The 21,729-nt window shown below is 40.4% G+C and overlaps 1 protein-coding gene across 2 annotated transcripts; it reads left to right on the top strand.

The window, feature by feature from the left end:
* The first annotated feature begins 146 nt into the window (after positions 1 to 146).
* Positions 147 to 21,041, top strand: grm5a (glutamate receptor, metabotropic 5a). 2 transcript variants are annotated; one of them, XM_044222242.1, is made up of 19 exons: positions 147 to 327; positions 705 to 1,016; positions 1,102 to 1,235; positions 2,276 to 2,537; positions 3,093 to 3,207; positions 5,724 to 5,973; positions 11,484 to 11,719; positions 11,864 to 11,985; positions 12,072 to 12,196; positions 12,311 to 12,485; positions 13,574 to 13,700; positions 14,485 to 14,602; positions 14,974 to 15,160; positions 15,940 to 16,098; positions 16,205 to 16,330; positions 16,495 to 16,677; positions 16,828 to 16,994; positions 17,941 to 18,985; positions 19,022 to 21,041. In XM_044222242.1, the coding sequence occupies exons 2-18, from the start codon at positions 789 to 791 to the stop codon at positions 18,857 to 18,859; spliced, it is 3,633 nt and encodes a 1,210-aa protein (XP_044078177.1). In that variant the 5' UTR covers positions 147 to 327; positions 705 to 788; the 3' UTR covers positions 18,860 to 18,985; positions 19,022 to 21,041. The 2 variants fall into 2 exon arrangements, with proteins under 2 accessions (XP_044078177.1, XP_044078178.1); XM_044222243.1 differs by having other exon boundaries at positions 15,940 to 16,096; positions 16,203 to 16,330; positions 17,941 to 21,041.
* The last annotated feature ends 688 nt before the right edge of the window (positions 21,042 to 21,729 follow it).

Raw genomic sequence — 21,729 nt, forward strand, 5'->3', positions numbered from 1 at the left:
TGTATATTTGTTATTTTTTCTTTTTCTTGTCTTTGTGGCTCGCCTCCCATAGCTTTCTACAGTTGTATCCATTTAGTCACTGTTGATGCTCTATGCCTTCCACTGTTTTGGAGGAGGAGGTGGAGGGAGGGGAGGAGAGGGGGGCGTGTGCGTCAGTAAGTCAAACATGTTCCAATAACGGACTATATTATCTGCTGCTATTTGCAGTTTGCTGTAGCAAGGCGCCAGACTGAGCTTGAGCAGAAACCTGCAGCGCTTTTCTTATTTCTCTTCTGTGATAGAAACGGTCTCAAAAGGGATGGCATCTGCAAGGCTGACAGAAAAGAGGTAGGCTGAAGTTGTCTGTTACTTTGGGTATGCGGTGCGCACAATAATGAATTCATTCTTAAATGCAGAAGAGATGAGTGAGTTTTACATAGGCTGTTGATTCTTCACTGGACCACCAGCCTAGATGTCAGTTTTACAAGTTGCATGATGCGCTGCCAACATCATTTCAGCACTACTGACAGCTACTTGACGTCATTTTTAGGGACGTTTAAATAAACTGTGATTTGTGAATAAATAGCCAAACCTGCATTTCTTTTTTCCCACATGATTCCAAATATTTTATTACTGTAAAATGACTTAACTGAGGAGGTCTTAAAGTGAAAAGTCTTAGTGTTAAACAAAACTCATTTACTTCCTATCCCTGTCCTTTTCTTCAGGAATCTAACCCTTATCCCTGTCACTATGAGCACCATGCCAAAGACAAAACATTCATCTGAACCTCAGCTCTAAGAGGACAGAGGATGGCAGGAGGTGTGAGAAGGAACGCGGGGATGGGAAATAGATTAGGGCTATATGTGAGGCTGTTGGCAGTGTGTGTGTTACTGGGAACTGATCTGAGCTGGCTGGGCCTGAAAGACCAGGTTGGGGTCAATGCCCAGAACACTGAGAGAAGGGTATTAGCACATATCCCTGGTGACATCATCATAGGAGCTCTGTTCTCTGTCCACCACCAACCACCTGCAGACAAGGTACAGACAAGGTGTGTGTGTGTGCGCATTTTCTCCACGTGTGTATATGTGATAAATGTTATTAGCTGTGTTACACTTTGCTCAGGTCCATGAGCGAAAGTGTGGTGCGGTGCGTGAGCAGTACGGGATCCAGAGAGTGGAGGCCATGATGCACACTCTGGATCGAATTAACGCAGACCCCGCAATCCTCCCGAATATCACTCTGGGCTGCGAGATCAGGTCAGAAACCAACCAACAGTTCTCTCTGTGTTGTTGTTATATAGCAATACAATGTTAGTGACCTTTTAGATTATGAGTGGACCATGTGTTGACACAATGAATCATTTTGATAGAAAGGAAGGGTTAATTTGCAACCAATTGTTAAACATACAGTATCACACTCATAATACCTAGAGGTTTTGTCCTTCCTTTAAAATGCCATATGTAAGGACTTCAGATAGGAGACTCAGAGTCAGAATCAGAGCAACTTAAGGTAACTTAAGATGGCTAGCTACAGACAGGTGAACTGTGGCTGGAGGATTTAGGCCTGACAGTGAAGGCAATGAAGTAAACCAGACAGAGGCAACGATCCACTTACAGTAACCTGCAGTAAACCAGAAATTCAGGTTTTAAGGCCCACAGGTCCTTAAAAAGGCCCATATGACTTACTAACAAAGGGTGGCTGGAGACATTGCTTTAAAAATCAAAGAACAGGTTCAGATTTTTTCAAGTGGAAGTGACTACAGCACTCAATGCCATGTTGAAAGAGTTGGTCGCTGCAACGTTCCTCCTCTCCATAAGGGCTGTGAAGTGATCCTTTCAAAGCACAGCAGCCTTGTAAGAAATGAGGGACAAAATCCACAGTCTTGGTTTCGTACAAAAATCATTCTAAAGTTCAGCTGAAGCTAATATGAGGCTGATGTTGCTGGTGTTGTTCCCCAGCAACAAACCTACATGTGACAAATAGGAAATATCTCTCCTCTGCAGCTCAGCAAGGAAACATCATCCAGGGGAACAGAAAAAGGCAAATTTGTACTAAAATGAATTTGGAAGATACCAGCTTGATTTGACTGACTCAGACTGCTGTAACCTCATAATTTTAGCTTTGGCTGAATTTTGGCTTGCATACTTCTCACTGCTCCAAAAATTGTGTTAGTCAAGTGGTTCTTTCAAAAGATTATCTACTTAAAAAGCATCTATTTGGCTACTCCAAGCTATCCTCCTCTTATTCCCATCCTGCTTGCCTAAATGACAATGTGAACTCAATCTTTCTACACCAGGGACTCATGCTGGCACTCTGCGGTGGCGCTGGAGCAGAGTATTGAGTTCATTCGGGACACGCTAGTGTCCAATGAAGAGGAGGAGAGCCTGGGCAGGTGTCCTGCAGAGGCAGGAAGCTTGCTGGTGCAGGGGAAGAAGCCCATCGTGGGACTGATTGGACCAGGATCCAGCTCTGTGGCCATCCAGGTGCAAAATCTCCTCCAGCTCTTCAACATCCCACAGATAGCGTACTCCGCCACTAGCATGGATCTCAGTGACAAGGTAAGACCAAATAACAAAAACAATCACATCAAAGTTTGAGAAAGCTTCGTTTTTTCATTCTTTCTAGGCAGTTACTGGTTTGGGGTTTGATGAAAATCAACTTGATGTTGATGTCAACGTCTGCTTGTTACTTAAGTTGCGCTGTATTGCGGTGTAGACTTTACAAAGTAACCTGACTTGTAACTATATTATCCTCTGATGATAATGCAGCTATGACAACAATAAAAGCAGACATTTCATTGTGATGGATTACCGATCTCATATCATAATGAAATTAAAACTGGTGACTGGAAGCCAGGTAAAATCCATTAAAGAATCTAAAATACTACAGCAGGTGTATATCTGATTTGTGGTAAATTGACTAAAACCAGCAAAAACATCTGTATTGTCCTTTGTTCTAAAAATCACCTGGAAGTCAATGTACAGTGAGTTTATATGGAATGGGGTTTATAATAGGGATTATTATGGTTGCATGTGTAACTGGTAGACAAGCTATCACATGGAAACGTACCAGTATACTGCCAGACTTGTGAACATGTAAATTCCTTCCAACAGAGCCTGTATAAATATTTCATGAGGGTGGTGCCATCAGATATGCAACAGGCCAGAGCCATGGTGGACATTGTCAAGAGATACAGCTGGAGCTACGTGTCGGCAATACACACAGAGGGTAAGACTGTGTATGCATGTGCGTTACTGCTTTACATTTGTCATTCTGTCATTTTCCTCTCATCTCTCTCTCTCTCATCCCTATTTACACATGGATTATGCTACTTTTATGACGTTAACACTGAGTTGCCAGTTTATCAGTTGCATCTGTACTGTCTATTGTAGTCTAATGCAATAGTGCAACACTAAATCGTATCTTTTTGAAGCTTAAAATATTCTCTTTCTTTTGACATTTGACAACTGCTCCAGTGGAGCTGCTCAGTGGCCAGCAGATCAGACTGTGGTTGTACTGGGCAGCTTCCAGGTGTGAATGTGTACCTGTGCGAATGTGATCAGGGCGTTCCTGCAAAAGAGAGACTTCCTCTCAGTGACACTCTCCTGAATAAATGGTAAACAAAAAATACACATTGGGTCAGAAATGGAGAAACACATGTATCTGCATTATTGTGGCAGTGGTTGACTCAATCCTTGGTTTCAGTTCTTAGTTTCAGTAGTTTTTGAGTTTTCTGCCTGAAGGAGCAGAAGAGAAGCATTAGACTTTTACTTCATGATATTCTGACCTGCCATCAACACAGAGGAAGCTCAGCTGAATCACATATTGCATATTATTTGCCAAAATAAGCCTGCATCTTCACACAGATACACATAACATACACAAACACATTCACATATAATGCATAAAGTCACTCCACTTACTATACAGTGGAAGCCATTATATCTATGGCATGAATATGAAATTTAGATGAAATTAGCTGTGATTATATATTCTCTGTAATCCTGTTCATCATTGGCAAAGCTTCCCATGCAACATCTGCCATGGGTTTTGATGCTTTAGCCACTGATCACATTCTCACAGCAGTTGGTCATTGTCAGATTTGCATTTTATCTCTTAATTTTTATTGTCCTATCTATATGTTACCTAAGGAATTAGAATTCAGATTGATTCAGTGAAAAGTATTCCAGGTGCTTTAAGGTATAAATCACCCATAATTTTTAGAAACAATTAACATCTTTTTCCCCCAGGTTATAAAAATAGGCAGATAAAGTAGCATCTTCATTGTTGTCCTTTGTGGACAGTTAGATGGATGGCTGCAATACAAAAGTACAACATTTTACATTTTCTGAAGTGAATCTATCATATTTTATAGTGCAGATATAAGGCTGATCTCCAACTCTTGCCTCAAAGCAACCCCCACCCCCTGCTGTAGACATAAAGGCCACATCAACACAGGGTTATCACAGCTTCAAAAAATCCAACCCCTGAATCACTAATCTCACCTATTCAGAAACAAAATACATGGTGTTGGCATCATTCTCAATATCAGTCCAAATATTCCATATTGTTCCCATCGATTCACTGCTTCTGTCTTAACCCCTTAGTGGCTCGAGGCCATATGTTTATGAAATAAAACCCTCTTGATAAGAATAAGTGCTAAATCCTTACTGGATTGTTCCAGTTTATTCTATATAAATACCAAATTGTTGTAGAGGAGGATTTAAAAAAAGGTCTTTTGCATGCCAAATGTTCTTTTCCAGGATAAAACCTCATGTCATGGGAAGCTCTTATTATAAGAAAGGCCCTATGTTTTAACGTTTATGTTGCAGAATATCTTGCTAGTGTTTTTGAAGTACAGTAGCCAGTGGAATGTTGTCAAAATATCTGCACGTTTGTTATTCTATTTATGTAATAACTATAAACTAGATTTATTTATTCATTTATTTATTTTTTACACATTTATTTTGCACCTTGCTTGTTATTCTGTATGGCATTTGTATAAACTAATGAGGGTTTATGACCCAGTAAATTATATCAACTTTCCCACATTGGTTAGTACTGACAGAACTGGTGTAGTTCTTTAAAGAAGCACAGACATCCCAAGTACAGAGATACAAAGATTCAATATTTAGCCCCGGAGGTTATGGTTGTGGTTATGAAACACTGTACTGCTCCGCCTATTTTCTGTTATATTTTGCCTATACCAAAAGGGCAACAAACTCATTCTTATTTACAATGTTGGCTGCATAGAAGGTAAAAAGGCAACTTGGAGAGTTAGAAAGGGAGAAAAGGATTAAAGAACAAAATAAAATAATTATAATGCAAACAGAAATGGCAGCATCATCAGCAACATTAACAGAGAGTTGAATTGAGGTGAAAAAATACAGTTTAAAAAAGACTATTACCACTCAAGGAGGCATGCCACAGGGAGTAAAACTCACACGTAGTAATGAAAAGGATGCCTCAAACAGTGTCGTGCCCAGACTCAGAGTACACTTGCCAAGCGGCAGAAAGTAGGTGACCTCATTTCCAGCAAAAACAGGGAAGTCTAACCCCTGACAGTTCCCATAACAGGGACAAAATTACCCGATTCTCAAGTGTTGTTCTGGCACTACACCAGTGCATTTGACTGTCTACATATCTTAACTGCTTTGTTAAAGAGTCCTGATGAGTTGAAGAATGTTGTCACAGTCTAATCTGTTTGATTTGATTCCATTCCATTCATGTTTTCCCCTCCATAGGTAATTATGGGGAGAGTGGTATGGAGGCATTTAAAGACATGGCAGCAAAGGAGGGGATCTGCATCGCCCACTCTGATAAGATATACAGCAACGCAGGAGAACAGAGCTTCGATAAGCTGTTGCAGAAGCTACGAGGCCACCTGCCCAAAGCCAGGGTGGTGGCCTGCTTCTGCGAGGGCATGACGGTCCGAGGCATACTGATGGCCATGAGACGACAACGCCTAGTGGGAGAGTTTCTGCTGGTTGGAAGGTGAGAGGTGGCTTGTGGTATGTAGAGTTTATGACTGCATTTCTTACTCATGGGCTTTTTGCTTTTATTAGAGGCTAAAAGAATTGACAGAAATATTTGTGCTTTGGATTTTTTAGTGTTGTGCATTCATTTCCAATCCAGACTCTCTTCAGATGTCCAGCATCATCAGACAAGATATGTTTGTTATCATTGGGGCCATCTTTGTCCTCTCATCATCATCCTTATTGTCATCTTCATCGCATCCATCAACTTCATGGTGGTCTCGGAAACTCAAGGTATTGTGAATGTACAGTACATGACGTGACACAGTGCTACAATCTTTTATGAGACTATCAAGATGCAGATTTTTGTTTATCTTCAAATTAGATATACTTGATACTATTTTACATTTGGTCTGTATCGATGCACTTGTTGCTATTAATAAGTAAGGCTAATCCAGCCTGCTCTGTTTTTGTTTACCATTCCAAATAAGGTTCATTCATGCAGATGTTTTATTGGAGCAGCAGGGTTTTGTTTGTAAGGCCATCCTTCAGCTAGAAAACCAGTTTCAAGTGCTCAAATCGATTATTCACCCTGCAAAAATGTGCTTGAACAGAACACTCATTCCCTACAAACTGAGGATCCATATAGAGAAATACAGTAAATGAAGCATAATCAATCAAAAAATTGAGGTATAGCGGGTCGCCATATAAAGTCAGCACATCAATGGTTAAAATACCAGAAAGACAAATAAATAGATAAAGCAATGATGGTTTTCCAATTCGATTAAATATGCAGCATCCTTAAAGATATAACAACATTGTAGACATTTTCAGAAAGACTGGGCATGTGGTGTAGGAGAGAAAGTATGCAATTAGAAATAAAAAATAAATTAAAAAAATAAGCGGGAAAGAGGGGGTTGATTTAGCAGGAGCTTTCTCTCTCTCTCCGAGAATAACATGTTTTATTTTAAGGTTTAGCTCTCTGGCTCACTCTCGTCCCTGGTGTTCTATAAAAGCCTTTCCTCATTAGGAGCCACATATGTAGGCTGTCGCTCAAATCTGACAGCAGGAAACATAAAATAACCTTGAACTACATATTGCAAAACACCACACTCTATAATCCATTACGGCGCAGAGCTTCCAGACAGTTGTGGTGCTGTCGTCTGCTCATTTCTAAAGATTATAGTGAATTTGTTAAGATGTTTCTCCTTGCTGTTCTGTTTTGAGGGTAATTAGATTTGAGATGTACTGTTGAGGACAGGTGGCAAATGCGGGTCTCTTTTGATGCACATGCATTCATGCGATTACACATGAGAATGCACTATCGTGTGTGTGTGTGTGTGTGTCCTATTAAGGGTCCTGTCCCTCTTCAACAAAATGTTTTTGGCCTCACTTTGTTGGCTTCATCACCTTTCTTTTTATTCTAGTTAGTCACAAGCAGAAACCATCCTTTTCATGTCAGCCTGGAGGATTTGTCACCAGGTTTGTGTATGTGTACAGTGCATGCATGCTTACGTTCCATTTATAGAAAGTGAGTGACTGAAGGAGCAGATAAGGTTTTGTTTTGTTGCCAGCACTGCTTAAGCTGATTTTGAACTGTTGTCTCCAAGCCACTGTCAGCCTTCAGCTTATTTGAATAGAAATCTATGGAGAAAAGAAAAGAGGTTGACATCTGTGGTTTTGAGTGAAGTATCTCCACAACTATTGGACATATTGCCATCTTTTCTTTTTTGCCAAATTTTGCACACACATTCATGTCCCCCTCAAGATGAATTGTAATAACTTTGGTGATCCCTTAACTTTTCATCTTTCAATTCAGTATGTTCAGTCTGTTGCTAGTTGCAAGCTGTCACAATCAGTTCAGTACAAAAGTAGCCTATACAAGCACTGCACAATTGCTTGGCAACCTATTATTAACGACAGCGTCATCATATTATTTTTGTTTGTGTGGCTTTCATGGTCTTTTAATAGGCTTTTAATAAGGAAGTAACATACTGTGTATTACAGTTTAGCTGACCATTATGTTCTCAGTCACCAGTGAGGGAAACTCCACTGCTACTGTGATTTGTTCGCTGACAATGATGCTTCAGTATAGTAAGTTCAGTTTAAAGACTTGCTGTTAAAGAATAGTTTGTACATGTACTGAACACCTCATTTATGTCCAAATACCTGCAAAACTGATTACATTCCCATCAGCCTCAGCTGTAGGACTACTTTGTGTTTAGTGCTAATTGGTAGCATGCCAACACAGTAAACTAAGATGGTGAACATAGTAAACATTACCTGCTAACTATCAGCATGTTAGCATTTTCATTGTAAACATGTTATCATGTAGCTCAAATCTGCATTGTGCCTCAAAGAACTAGCATGGCTGTACACTCTGGGTCCTTTTCCCTCCCAACTTAAATTGGCCTGCTCTTCCACAGTCCTCGTCACTGTTACCTCTCCTTGTTGGTGCCGTTGTGTTTATCAGAGGAGACATACAGTATGGCAGTCCCTTCACAAACCAACCAACCAACCACTTTTATTTCATGTCTTGTTAAGTTTCATTTTAGAAATGGACACCTTTCCAGCCTCGGGTTCGTACCACTACAGAGGTCTAAAGTATCTACTCAGAAAAGATCTGGCTGGAAAGTTGACCAGTAGGCTATTTTTCATTTATTTTATTTAACCTTTATTTAACCAGGAAGTCCCTTGAGATTGAAATCTCTTTTTCGAGGGAGACCTGGCCAAGTCAGCACACCAGTTACAGTTTAAATAGAAATAAAACACAACAGACAGGGAATACAAACACCAAACACACAAGGAAGAGACTAAATCCAGCTCAAATAAGGCAGTTGCATTTCTCAGTTACATGGACTTTTAACATGGCTTTAAATTTTTTCAAGGGGACTACATTATTAAAATGTAGTATGCTCTGCAGATTATTCCAAGTCCAGGGAGCAAAGTAGGAAAAGCTTTTTCCTCCCAGCTCAGTGCAAACCCTTAGAACCTGGTAAGGAAGCCACCTGGTGGAATGAAGATGAAGACTGCTGGAGCCGAGGTCTGTGTCAGGAGATTATGAGGGGTTTCCCCAGCATGCACCTTGTGCACAAAAATATACAAATGAAGTTGTCTACGTAGACTTAGTGATGGCCAGTCTACCAAAACACAAAGTGTACAATGATTGTGTTGTATGAAATAAAAGCACGATGTGCTTGTGTGTCTTCAGGCTTGTAGGTGGTGTAGCAACACGCTGCATACAGCATATTGCCCTCCCAGGTCAATGTGTGGGTTTCAGAGCTCTCGTTCAAGAGTGATTCAAACTATCCAGAGTCAAAGCCCTCCATGCTTTTCATATCCATTCCTGTCTTTTTTATGCCAGTGTACAATTTCTGTGCTCACTTCTCTAAGGATGTGTTATGAAATGATCTCCTACCTCACCCAGAGAACCAGGCATCATAAAAAAAAAAAAAAAAACACCCACACTACTGTTGTGTAACTCCAGCTCGGTTAGTGAAATTGACTTCTTTTGCTTTTTTTGTCAGTTAGAAAGAGAAAAGTGCATTTCTTTGTGTCAGTGAGGTGTGCTTGTTTACATGTATGCACATGTGTGGACGTGTAATCACCCTTCTGTCTTTGTTGATTGTAGACAAGTGTCCAGAGGGGGAGGTAATAATAGATGGAGTAGAAACCTTTTCAAACAGCTCACTGATGAGAAAGCTTAGTCCAAGCCCACAAGGTTTGTGAATAAACAGCAGATCAGATGTGTCTGCAGACGCTGCAGTCTGGTGTTTAAAGTTTATTGAGTATCAGGTATATTTTGTAACTAATGTCAGAAGGTGTCATTTATGAAACATTTCCAAGTTACAAATCAATATATGCTCTGACTTTGTCACAATTCAAAATACATTAGCAGATTGGTTCACAAGAACTGCATGTTTCTGCAATGCATAGCTTGTATCTGCACTGAGATATTTGCTCCTAAAGTTGTTCAAGTCAAGTAAATCAGTATGCTCTTCATTCTAAGTGTGTCTCAATGGACTTCACAGATAATGAGCCTACAGAGATCTAATTAATCAGCAGTCAGACACAAACTTTGTTAAAGTTATGTGACCATGGATGTAATACATACAAAACAAAGCACACAACACAAAAGAAAGAAAGGAAAAGAAAAGACATAACAGGCCTTTCTATCCCAGCTAGCAAAGTCCTCCCAGCACCATCAACCTTTGATCCCTGGAGGTTTATCTTTGCACATAAACATAATTTTAAAAGTTCACTTAACAATTCTTAGACTTGTATCTGTAAGCAAATACTTGCTAGTCTTGTATCTGTACATTTGAGTCATCGTGATAAATATTTTATTCTACTGTAACTCTCTGCAAAGCAGTCATTAGGTTCATTTTCCGAGGCACCACCTGTCTCCTTCAATCTGTGCAACAGTGGTACAAAATATACTGTAATCATAAGCTCCAACTACAGTTTTTTTTTTGCAGCAGGCCACATTAAAAATCCACTGCAATCATGGCCTGGGTGTTATTTTTCTTTATAAAACCATTATAAATTATATAGAGTAATCTGTTGTACCCTAAACCTGTATTTAGTTGAAACCTTGATTTCTGAAATATGTGTTTTTTAATATGAGCTTATGTTGGGTGGTACTGTAACATTTGCTTTGGACTGCTGAGCTAGGATATTTCAAGATATCGACCGCCATGTTGTCCTTCTGTTGGTGCAATCAGTTTCATTGGGTGTAATTGTGAACCAGGTTCAAGGCTAAATGTAGAACCACAGGGAATAAGCACAGTGTTAAGGGGTAGGAGCTGTTCTTCAGCATCAACTTTATAATCCTAATGATGTTTCCACCCACCACCTCTGACATCTATGCTAGATTTTCAGGTTCACTTGCCTGTGTTAATAGCAAAATAAATCTTCAAATGTGTTACCAAGAATTCTGTTCACCACTAGTTTACCTGCTGGTGCTGAACTGTGTTCCGAATGCTTCAGTGTTCTTTAGTATTAAATATGAGGACAGATGTTAATGTCAGGTGTCCCTTGTAATGACCAATATATGTTGTCCCTTTTAATCATTTGTTTCTCTGGCATTGTGTCAGGTTTACTAGCTGTTCCAATATGTTTTCCACAAGTCCTGCTGAGGCGACAGTGCTGTCTAAACAGTCAAATCCTGGTGTGGGTTGCATTATTGAGCAACAGTTACCAAGATGCTAAAACTGTATACAATGTACTGTATATACTGAATGGTTTCTGTGTAAGAATTAGAAAGCTATTCTATAGAAAAAAGTGTGTATGTCCACTATAATTACTCTATTATTCGCCTGTATATATCTAAGCATGTCAATTTAAAATGCTGATTTAATCAATAGCTTTAGAGAAAACAGCAAATCGATTAGCCACCGAACGGAAAAAAAGATTAAATAAAACAAAAAAGAAGAAAACATGTAAAATATAACGTCCTATTGGAACTGATCCTAACTAACAACCTGCTGTACCTTTGTCTGTCTCTCCCTTTCTTCTCTTCCTGTCCAGTGATGGCTGGGCGGACAGGTACGATGTGACCGATGGCTACCAGAAGGAGGCGGCGGGTGGTATCACTATAAAGTTAAAGTCTGCGTATGTGACCTGGTTCGACAACTATTACCTGAACCTGAAGCCTGATGCCAACCTGAGGAACCCCTGGTTCCCCGAGTTCTGGCAGCATCGCTTCCAGTGCAGGCTGAGGGGACATCCGCAGGAAAGCAGCATGTACAACCGCACCTGCACCTGTTAGTACAACACAGAGATCATGTTCCACACACCTCCTTACACACTTTCTAGTCTAGTCTGTATTCACATCCTAAAATTTTCAGCATCAGTTTAGATTCCAGTGATTGGGTTTCTCCTTATGAGCAGGTCTCTGTTCTCCACAGGGAGAGAGTCTCTGCGCCATCAGTATGCCCAAGACACCAAGATGGGCTTTGTCATAAATGCCATCTATTCCATGGCTTACGGCCTGCACGCCATGCAGGAAACCCTCTGTCCGGGATATAAAGTACGATAATGAACAGTGGGCACATTTGTATGCTTTCACATTTGGCGTGACAGTATTGACAGTGTTTGCTTCTCCCCTGGTGCCAGGGTCTCTGTGAGACCATGCGGCCCATTGATGGCCGCAAGCTGCTGGAATTCCTGATGAAAACCAACTTTACTGGTGTATCTGGGGAGACCATCCTCTTTGACCAGAATGGAGACTCACCTGGCAGGTAAGGATTGTGATGATGGGGAAGGAAGAAAAGAAAGAAGGAGGGAAATGAAGAAGTAGAAGGACGTTAGATGTATGCATACGCTGTTTAATGCATTCAGTATATGTGTCTCAGGTATGAAATCATGAACTTCAAGCGCATAGGCGAGGATCAGTACGCTTACATCCATGTGGGAAGCTGGGATCAGGGCGGCCTAAAGATGAACGATGAAGAAATCTGGAGTAACAACAGTGACCAGTCAGTGATCCAGTCAGTCTGCTCTGAGCCCTGCCAGAAGGCACAGATCAAGGTACGCACCACTCCAACGCACAACATTTTACATTGTTATTTTTATTATTTAAATAACAATGAATGTGGTAACTGTACCTACCTTTTTATTTGCATGCATGCAGTAGAGCATTTATTAATCTCTTCAGTTTTGCTAATATTGGCAGCTGTTTCGGTTTTGATGATTTACAACCAAAAGACATGGTTTCATACATTCATGTTTCACTATAGACCAGAGAACATATCATAGTTTTACTGAAGAAAACTGTCACCCACACAGCAGCCTTGGCTTGGTCCCACAAGTTTGCAATCTACAAAATTGGTCCAATCAGATCCTCAAGTACCCCACCAGGGACTCAGCAAAGCTCTTTGTTCAAGCTTTAATCATGTCCCATCTGGGCTTCTGGAGCTCCCTGCAGCTCATCCAAATCATGGAGAACACTGCAGTCTGCCTCCTCTTTATCATCCCACAACAGTAAACCCTTCCTACACACTCTACACTGACTCCCTATAATGTGGTAGCTTGTAGGGAACTCAAAACTTCAGTCTTATGCATAAGGTTTTGAGGAGATCTGCATGTTCATACCTCCAGGCCTCACACCCCAGCCCACATTGCTAGCTTTGGCTCTACCCGCTGCTTGGCTCTCTCTGACCTGTGCTGCCCTTGACAACAGATAGGAGTCATTCCCTACTTCCTATCATATTATCAATGCATTTCCTTAAAATATACTGGAGCGCCCAGGTTAAACCCAGAGAAAGAAATGACAAACCCAGAGAAGAAATGACAAAAACTGAGATTTGAACCCATAACTTTCTGCAAGTGACAGCACGAACCACTGACCCACCATGCCTCCACTCTCCTAAGCTTATTTTGATTGTATATCCACAATGAGGGACTGCTAAGACAAAGAGAACCTTTTTAAAATAATGAGGCTCAAAGATATTCTATACATCTTTCTTTTTTTCTTCTTTTGATCCCCTGACAAAGAAATCCTCGTTTCCCGGCCCCACAGGGCAGTCAGAGTGTAAGATTAGCTACAGAAAAGTGCCATTAGAGTTTTGAGACCTTTCCGCCCTTTCATACTGGTGTGTGTGTGTGTGTGTCTCCAGGTGATCCGTAAAGGAGAGGTGAGCTGCTGTTGGACTTGCACTCCCTGCAAGGACAATGAGTTTGTGTTTGATGAGTACACTTGTCGAGCCTGTGTCCTTGGCTCCTGGCCCACAGATGACCTCACTGGTAAACACACTTTGCTTATGTGTCTGCTACTTTAGATTTCCAAACAGGCCAGAGGAGCCTTGAATCTGGGTCACACACTCATGGTGCACCCAAAATCCCCTTACGTACCACACACACACACACACACACACACACACACACACACACACACACACACACACACATACACAGACACAAACACACCACAAACTGGCAAACACTCTGAACTAAGACTCACTCATGACTTCGCATAAAAACAACACAAATACTCATGTACTGTACACACACCAAGATCCTTGCCAGAATACACGTTTGGCTGAAGCAACTCCAAAGTTTGTTAAAAAAAACAAAAAACAGTTTGAAACACTTCTCCTGCCCTTCATGTATACACTTATTATGTCCCACAATATTTCTGTTTCTCTGTAGTTTGAAAAAACACAAAAAGCCTGTTTTTCATGTGTATCCTCCATAGAAAAACAGCCGTGTGTTTATCCTGTTATCACTCTGTTCTATCTCTCTTTGATCCCTCTTTCCTCCCTTGTACAACTAATTTGCCTCATCTCTCATGACACCACTGAAGATTTTACACATGACAACTAAACCGTTGATGTTGTTCACAGTAAATAGTGCAGTATGAGTGAATTTCTTTTACTGCATCCACATGAAGCTATGAGGCTGTTACATGCAAACACATGAATACACATCCTTTCACCATCAGTTTTGTGTTGTACACAAATCAATAATTTTGCTTGAACTTTTCTGTGTCTTGTTTTCTCACTCCCCATGATCTCTCTTTATCCCTCAGGTTGTGAGCCAATCCCGGTGCAGTATGTGCGCTGGGGGGATCCAGAGCCCATTGCTGCAGTGGTCTTCGCCTGTCTGGGCCTCATGGCTACACTTTTTGTTACTTCTGTCTTTATCAAGTAATTATAGCCTAGTTTTACTAGCTGTGTAAAAATCAGTGTATACGTGTGGCTAAAAATGGTCACATTGTTAATGACAAATAAATAACTACATGATTTTAGTTGAGATTCAAACACAGATGTCAGCCTAATTTATAGTAGATGCAAAACATAAATATTTTTAAATATGAAAATATAGAAATACAGTATAATCATACAAATACAAAAAATAGCATTGCTCTACGGTAAACCCAAAATGGCTTGTTGCAATTATAAGCAATTGTCATTGAAACCAGTGCGCTTGTGACTTATGTGTTGAATATCAATGTGCCAAAAACAATCCCTTCTTTTAACGGTTTTGTGAACCTAGATATAATTTGATCTATCTGTAGATTTTGGGACACTCCTGTGGTCAAGTCATCCAGTCGTGAGCTCTGCTACATCATCCTGGCTGGAATATGTCTGGGCTACCTGTGCACCTTCAGCCTTATCGCCAAGCCCCATATAATCTACTGCTACCTCCAGCGGCTGGGAATTGGCCTGTCCCCTGCCATGAGCTACTCTGCCCTGGTCACCAAGGTACTTTCTTTTCTGTTTTGTTACCAGGAGATAGAGGAACAAATATATGCAGTTCAAGTAGTATAGGTTAGTGTCATGTTTCACTTCCTGTGAAACTTTGTGAGTTAAAGCCCCATGGTTCCATCATGGTGTAACTATTCCACAATGTAAAGTCCTCTTTACACTCTCCCATTAAAGCTCTGATTAAATGGCTTTGAGATTGAACATTCTCTGATCATTTCATTTTTTGACACACTTCCATGAGATACAGGATGTTGGGGTCGAGATGCACTTGAACAGAAGGTTCAGAAGTCAGCAGAACAAAACTGCAAAATGTACACTGAAAGTTACATAGGAGGTGGAGGACAAAAAGGAGGAACATAGAGCATGCAGTATGCATTATATGTGCTCTCCAGAGGAGAGAGCTGCCGATGATGTTGCAAACTGACACCCACTGACACATTGCTGCTGTTAATGCTAGTCAGCCTGGTAGACATGTTGCACACGAGACTAAATTACTAAGATATGACTTTAACACTGACTTAATTTCATGGTAACCTTTTAATTTCACCTTTGTACAATCACATCTAAGGATAAGGGCAGGAGACCTCCAGAGATTGGGTGATGGCCAATTGTATGAGGAGGTATGATAGAAGTTGAGGATCTGTATGTAGGCTGAGGCTGGTGTTCAAGATCTGGGAACTGAAAAGGGGATTACTGTTATGAATCAGTGCAAGCAGTATTATCCACAGTCGATGTAAGTGAAGCCTACATAACCATTTCATCTATTTTTGATCCAGACCAACCGTATTGCACGGATTCTGGCAGGCAGCAAGAAGAAGATCTGCACCAAGAAACCGCGCTTTATGTCCGCCTGCGCACAATTGGTCATCGCCTTCCTACTCATACTGCTGCAGCTGGGGATTATTGTGGCACTTCTTATCATAGAGCCACCACAGTGTGTGTGTGTGTGTGTGTGTTTGTGTGCGTGTTTAACAATGTGGGGGATTTTCATTTACATTTCTTTATACAATTAAAGTGACCTCTCCCTTTTTCTCCTCTTAGGTGATCTATGACTACCCCAGTATCCGTGAGGTGCACTTGATCTGCAATCTGACCACTCTGGGGGTGGTGGCGCCTCTGGGCTACAATGGCCTGCTTATCCTTAGCTGCACCTTCTACGCCTTTAAGGTACTTCAGCATAACAGTAGTTACTAATACACAGGACGTCCCATTGCACTTATATATTTTTCTTTGCACTCAGACCTCTTCTCATTTTTCATCCCCTTGTATCCTGTTATTTCTACTTGAACTTATACTGCTTTAAAAAATATATTCTTCCTTTTCTCCTACAGACTCGTAATGTTCCGGCAAATTTTAATGAGGCCAAGTATATTGCCTTTACCATGTACACCACCTGTATCATCTGGCTGGCCTTTGTTCCTATTTACTTTGGCTCCAACTACAAAATCATAACCATGTGCTTTAGTGTCAGCCTCAGTGCCACAGTGGCTCTCTGCTGCATGTTTGTCCCAAAGGTAAAAAAAAAAAAAAATGGAAACACATATTCTCACACAAACAGAGTTACAATGAAAAACTCACACAGTTCTAAGATTCTTTTTTGGTATCATTTTTATATCCCTGCATCTTTATGCTAATAGTTATTTGTTGTTTGTTTTCGTGGTCAGGTGTACATCATGCTCGCCAAGCCTGAGAAAAATGTCCGGAGTGCTTTCACAACCTCTACAGTGGTGCGCATGCATGTAGGTGATGCAAAGAAAGCTGCTAAGTCCAAATCCTCTAGCAGCATGGCCAACTTCTTTAGACGCCGTGGGTCTGCACAGGACAACATCAGGTATCTAAAACACCTGAGCCCAGTTGCATATAGCTTCTTAAGAAAACTTCCTTAAAGTAATTCTCATTAGGTTTCTATAGAAAAAGAGTTATGTTCATAGTGTTTGAGTTATATATATGTATAGTATATACTGCATTTTTAAGCTCTTAAATTTTGTTTTCTCCTGCACGCATGTCCCCAGCAATTGTGTCATCTTTTGACATATTCATCAAACAACAATTTGGCCTCCTTTTTGCTGATTTTTGTCAGATCAGGTTAATAATCACAATCACATCAGTATTTATTAGTAATGGTTTAGGGTACAAAAGGAAATAGTCCAGCAAGAAGGGCAGGCAGGTAGGGACATGGCAGACACGGCACAGTCTAATTGCTGAGAAACTACCTGCTTGGCTTATCGGGCAATCTGAACTACTCTTCTTACAGCCACTTGCTTTAGTTGTTTTTGTCCATGAGTCCATGTATAGAGATGAAAACTCTGCTGAGATATTTCCAAGAACACACATCCCACATCCCTGTTCTTTCTTAAACTGTCTCTGGTAAATCAGAGCTGAATCCACCACAACAGGCTGGATACACCAAGAAAAACTGCTCCCTGAGCTGAGAAAAGGCTACCTCATTTGGGTTAAGTACTCCCAGAGGAGACCCACTGCCTTTAAGGATTTCTCTTTCTAGGGAAGAAAATGGAGGGAGATGTGAAATTACACAGAAAGCAAAAGATAGAACGGGGGATGGTAGAAATACTGACAAGAAGTAGAACATTAACTTCAGTGTAGATGGGGGAGGTACTTTTCTCGATGTTTTCCTGGTATGATGGTAATATACAGTATTTATGTGTTTACACATAATGTCTCGCAGTATATAAAGTCATGCAGTACTACACAGTATTACAGTGATCATATATATTATCACTTTTCAACCATGTCTCTGTCTTTCCTATGTTTTGCAGTTCCAATGGGAAATCGGTGACATGGGCGCAGAATGAGCGCAGCTACAGACCAAACCTATGGAAGAGGATGTCATTCCACGTCAAGAAAAAGGAAGCAGTCGAGGTGAACCAGACAGCCATCATCAAGCCCTTCTCTAAAGGCGGAGATACACCTGCGGACACTAGTGTCAAAGAGCAGTACGAAGAGCCACAGGTGTCTCAGCCCTTCACCTGCTCCCCTGCTCAGTCACCTCTGCCCACCATCAGCCAGCATGCAGCGAAGGCAAGGGGCTTCCAGGGAGGAGAGGATGGCGAGGAGCCACAAGCTTTACCCACGTATGTACCTGAGCACCCTGCTGGGGTCAGAAGAAGAGGTGGGGACAACAGCCAGGGTGTTAGTATGGTAGATGGTGGAGACATTAGCATCATAGGTGTGGGTGACATTGGCATAGGAATGATTGGCGGACAACCTCAGGGCACCACTATCATGGACCAAATCAGCTGTGTGGTTAACCGTTTCACTGCCAACATCAGTGAGCTGAACACCATGATGCTGCCAGGGGGAGCCACCGTCAGCCCCACCTCCACCACTGCTCTGCCCGCAGCTACAGATGCCGCCCCCTGCCCACCTCAGTATCTCGCAACCAGGAGCAGACAGGCCCCCTCCACTGTCACCACATATGCTGAGGTCGCGGCCGTCTCCAATTTCTGCGAGAATCGACCAGCAGGTAAGATTTATGAGCACCTGGCCGGGACTTGCGTGAGTGGCAGGCGAGCCAAGGATGTGGAGGAGCTGGTGGCTCTGACGCCTCCCTCCCCGTTTAGAGACTCATCTCTGAGCTCCGACGGCAGCTCACCCCCCTCGCTGTCCCCAGCTTCTGAGGCTGAATATGACCAACTGCTGCTGAAACACTACAGCCACAGCTCCTCCTCTCTCTAAACCTGCTCTCTCTACACCTTTGTCTCCTTGTTTATCATCTATTTGGGAGTATTTTAAACTCCAAAAGACAAAGCTTCAGACTGGACCAAATTCTTGGATGCCTTTCTACATGTGGATACTCTGAATGTTTAAGCAGTTTTTGAAATATATTTTCCTTTTCAGATTGGATTTAATGCACCCACACATTCCTCCATTGAGAGGTCTGAGTACCAGTGGCAAGATTGCAAATACTAAATGCTGAAATTAAGCTAAGCAATGTCAGTGCTTCATCTTTGGTCACCAAGTGAGTTAAAAACGTGACAAACTGAAACGCACATACGGGCATTTTACAGACTTTTAAATGACACAGGTACTGACGCAGGTTTCTAGCTCAGTTTTAAACTTTTCAAGTTCCAAAGAAAATAAGTTAAGAGAGATAAGATAAGTTGAGAAAACAAATGTAAAATCGCCAGTTACGTTTTTATTTAATTATAAAATGGTTATCAATCATAAGTGGGGGAAATTTACCAAATATCTATGTTCAGTGTTTCTTTGGATTATGCCAAAATGGCTCATATATTGAATCAAAATGGGATTTGATTTTTTTAGGTAAGGTATTAAAACACTAAAGATAGTATTTCAGTTGTTTTTTTTATTTTTTATTATATTTTGCATCATCTATTATCTCAAAAACACAGAAAGCGGGATTAGTTTGTATTGCTAATATAATTGCTGTTGACTTTCTGTACACGTGATGTTTTTGTCACTGACAAATTGCCCTAGTCTTATATTGTGAGAACCGCGTGGATGCAAATCGTATTAGCATGAAGACATCTGTCCAGAAGAAAAAAGCTCAAATAACTTTGCCTGAAATCAAAAGGTCAAACGTGACACATTTTTTCTGCCATCTAATTTATCGGCAATCCTGGAAGACATAAGCGAGCATTTTGTATCTTAAAGGAGAAAGTGAACAGATGCTGCACTGTGCAAATCAGGAGGCAGGTTTTTCTGTGAAGAGAGTTCTCAATGACCTTCCCTTTTCTTGGAAAGGAAACATTTACTGAGAATGAAACATCATGGACTCAACATCATCAGGTGTCTAACCCACAAAGAGCTTATGGACTACTTGGATGTCTTAAATAATTTTCTCTAGATGTGACTTAGTTGAATGTACGATAAGTTATCAGTTTGAACTGGACCAAAATGATCTTCCACCTCAGGATGTGTCTCAACCAAAATACTTTCTGACTTCAACTCCTACCTGCTGAATCAGCGCCGTCATCTGTTCAAAATGCTCAAAATGTTTCCAGTTTGCATGATGTCAAGATTTGTTTAAGTTATATTTGTAATGAATTACTTTTTAATATCGTACATGTCAAACCAATTAAGATTAATAGATACAGTAGCAAAGTAATGATACTATTAGTGATGTTGATGTATTTTTAAAATTAATTTTAGGAGAGAAACAAACTGAAAGTGTGCTCGATTTTTCAGACATCTATTGCAAAACAGCTTGTTTCCAGCCTGGCTTTTTACCTACATATGTGCCAATGTCTCCTTGCAGTAAATTGGATTGTGTTTCTATAAATGGGCTCACATTGAGAATTCTTCTGCGAGCCCATTTAGATTCTAATCGGTCAAGCATTTCAGGCATTATAAGGAGGACATTATTTTTTTAGAATATTTTATGACTATTTTGACTATGTTATTTCTTATGCTTGAACATATTTATTCAAATGAAGTCTTTTTTAAAAATTCTTTTTATTTTTTTGTATCTGCATTTTGGCCTCTCTGAGGATGTACATTAATGATAGTATGGATTCATTGGCTAGCAGATGTAACTGATGATGTTCATGTGGGAGTTAGCTTGTGTTTGTTTATCAGATGGGTTTTTTGACTCTGGCTTCAGTCCTTATTTTTTCTGTATGTTTACACTGGCAGAAATGTTCATGTTCATGTTTTTTGAAATGTGCAGTATTTTCTACTGGTTTTCAATGTAAAAGTCATCATAGACAATTGCCATATTTGCATGCAGATTTGTGCCAACTGAAATTTTGCAGGTGCATACTACTCTTTATACCAACAATTCACAGTTATAATCTACAGAAGACATATGTCTTGATCTTATCTCTTTGTCTGCCTTTCAGATATAGCCAGAATTGACTATTTAGACTTGTGCTGCATTAAAGGTTTCCATCCAAAATGCAATTTTTTTTTTTTTACAATCATTTGTAATTCATTGTAAATGCTCCTTATCTACATTGTAGGAATACTTAATTCACATTGTAGAAATTCTTCATCTCAATTATAGAATAATACTTTATCTCACTATTCAAAACTCAAAAGTATAACTATAAGTGGAAGAAAAGGTCTCAAACTGAGTCATAATTATACTAGTATACCTTACTTTAAAAGAATAGATGTTTTTTCTTTAATTTGATGGATAACTCATTTTTGAATGACACTTAAAAATCAAAATTTCTAAGCTAAATGTTTATCATGTTGCTAAGAACTAGATCATGTGTAGCGTTATTATTACACTTCCTACATCGGTGTTACTTATGAACCTTTTCTAAATAAGAACATAACTGTGTCAAATCACAGTGCGATAATTAATAAACGTAACGGGAAATAGGGTTTCTAGGGCACTCTTTATTAAATAACATGTGATATAATTTCCTATGCCGTAAATTGTAGACCAAAATTGTTCAGCGAAATTAATATTCACAAGATAGTAGGCAAAGTGTATTCATAGTTAGAGCGTAATAGCTTTGATGAGCCCAGGGAGACAGCAAGACCTTAGTGGACCAACTCATTGTTTATCCTTGAAATCTGATTGTGGTGAATGCTGTTACATAGTCTATCCTCAGTGATATAAATAGGAGGGGCAA

Source organism: Siniperca chuatsi, linkage group LG14 (assembly GCF_020085105.1).
Source record: "Siniperca chuatsi isolate FFG_IHB_CAS linkage group LG14, ASM2008510v1, whole genome shotgun sequence".
NCBI lineage: Eukaryota > Metazoa > Chordata > Actinopteri > Centrarchiformes > Sinipercidae > Siniperca > Siniperca chuatsi.

Coding starts and splice junctions, on each gene's coding strand:
- grm5a (XM_044222242.1), top strand. CDS start 789: ATGGCAGGAGGTGTGAGAAGGAACGCGGGGATGGGAAATAGATTAGGG. Junction 11,720..11,863: donor GTACAACCGCACCTGCACCT/GTTAGTACAACA, acceptor TGTTCTCCACAG/GGAGAGAGTCTCTGCGCCAT. Junction 12,197..12,310: donor AATGGAGACTCACCTGGCAG/GTAAGGATTGTG, acceptor TATGTGTCTCAG/GTATGAAATCATGAACTTCA.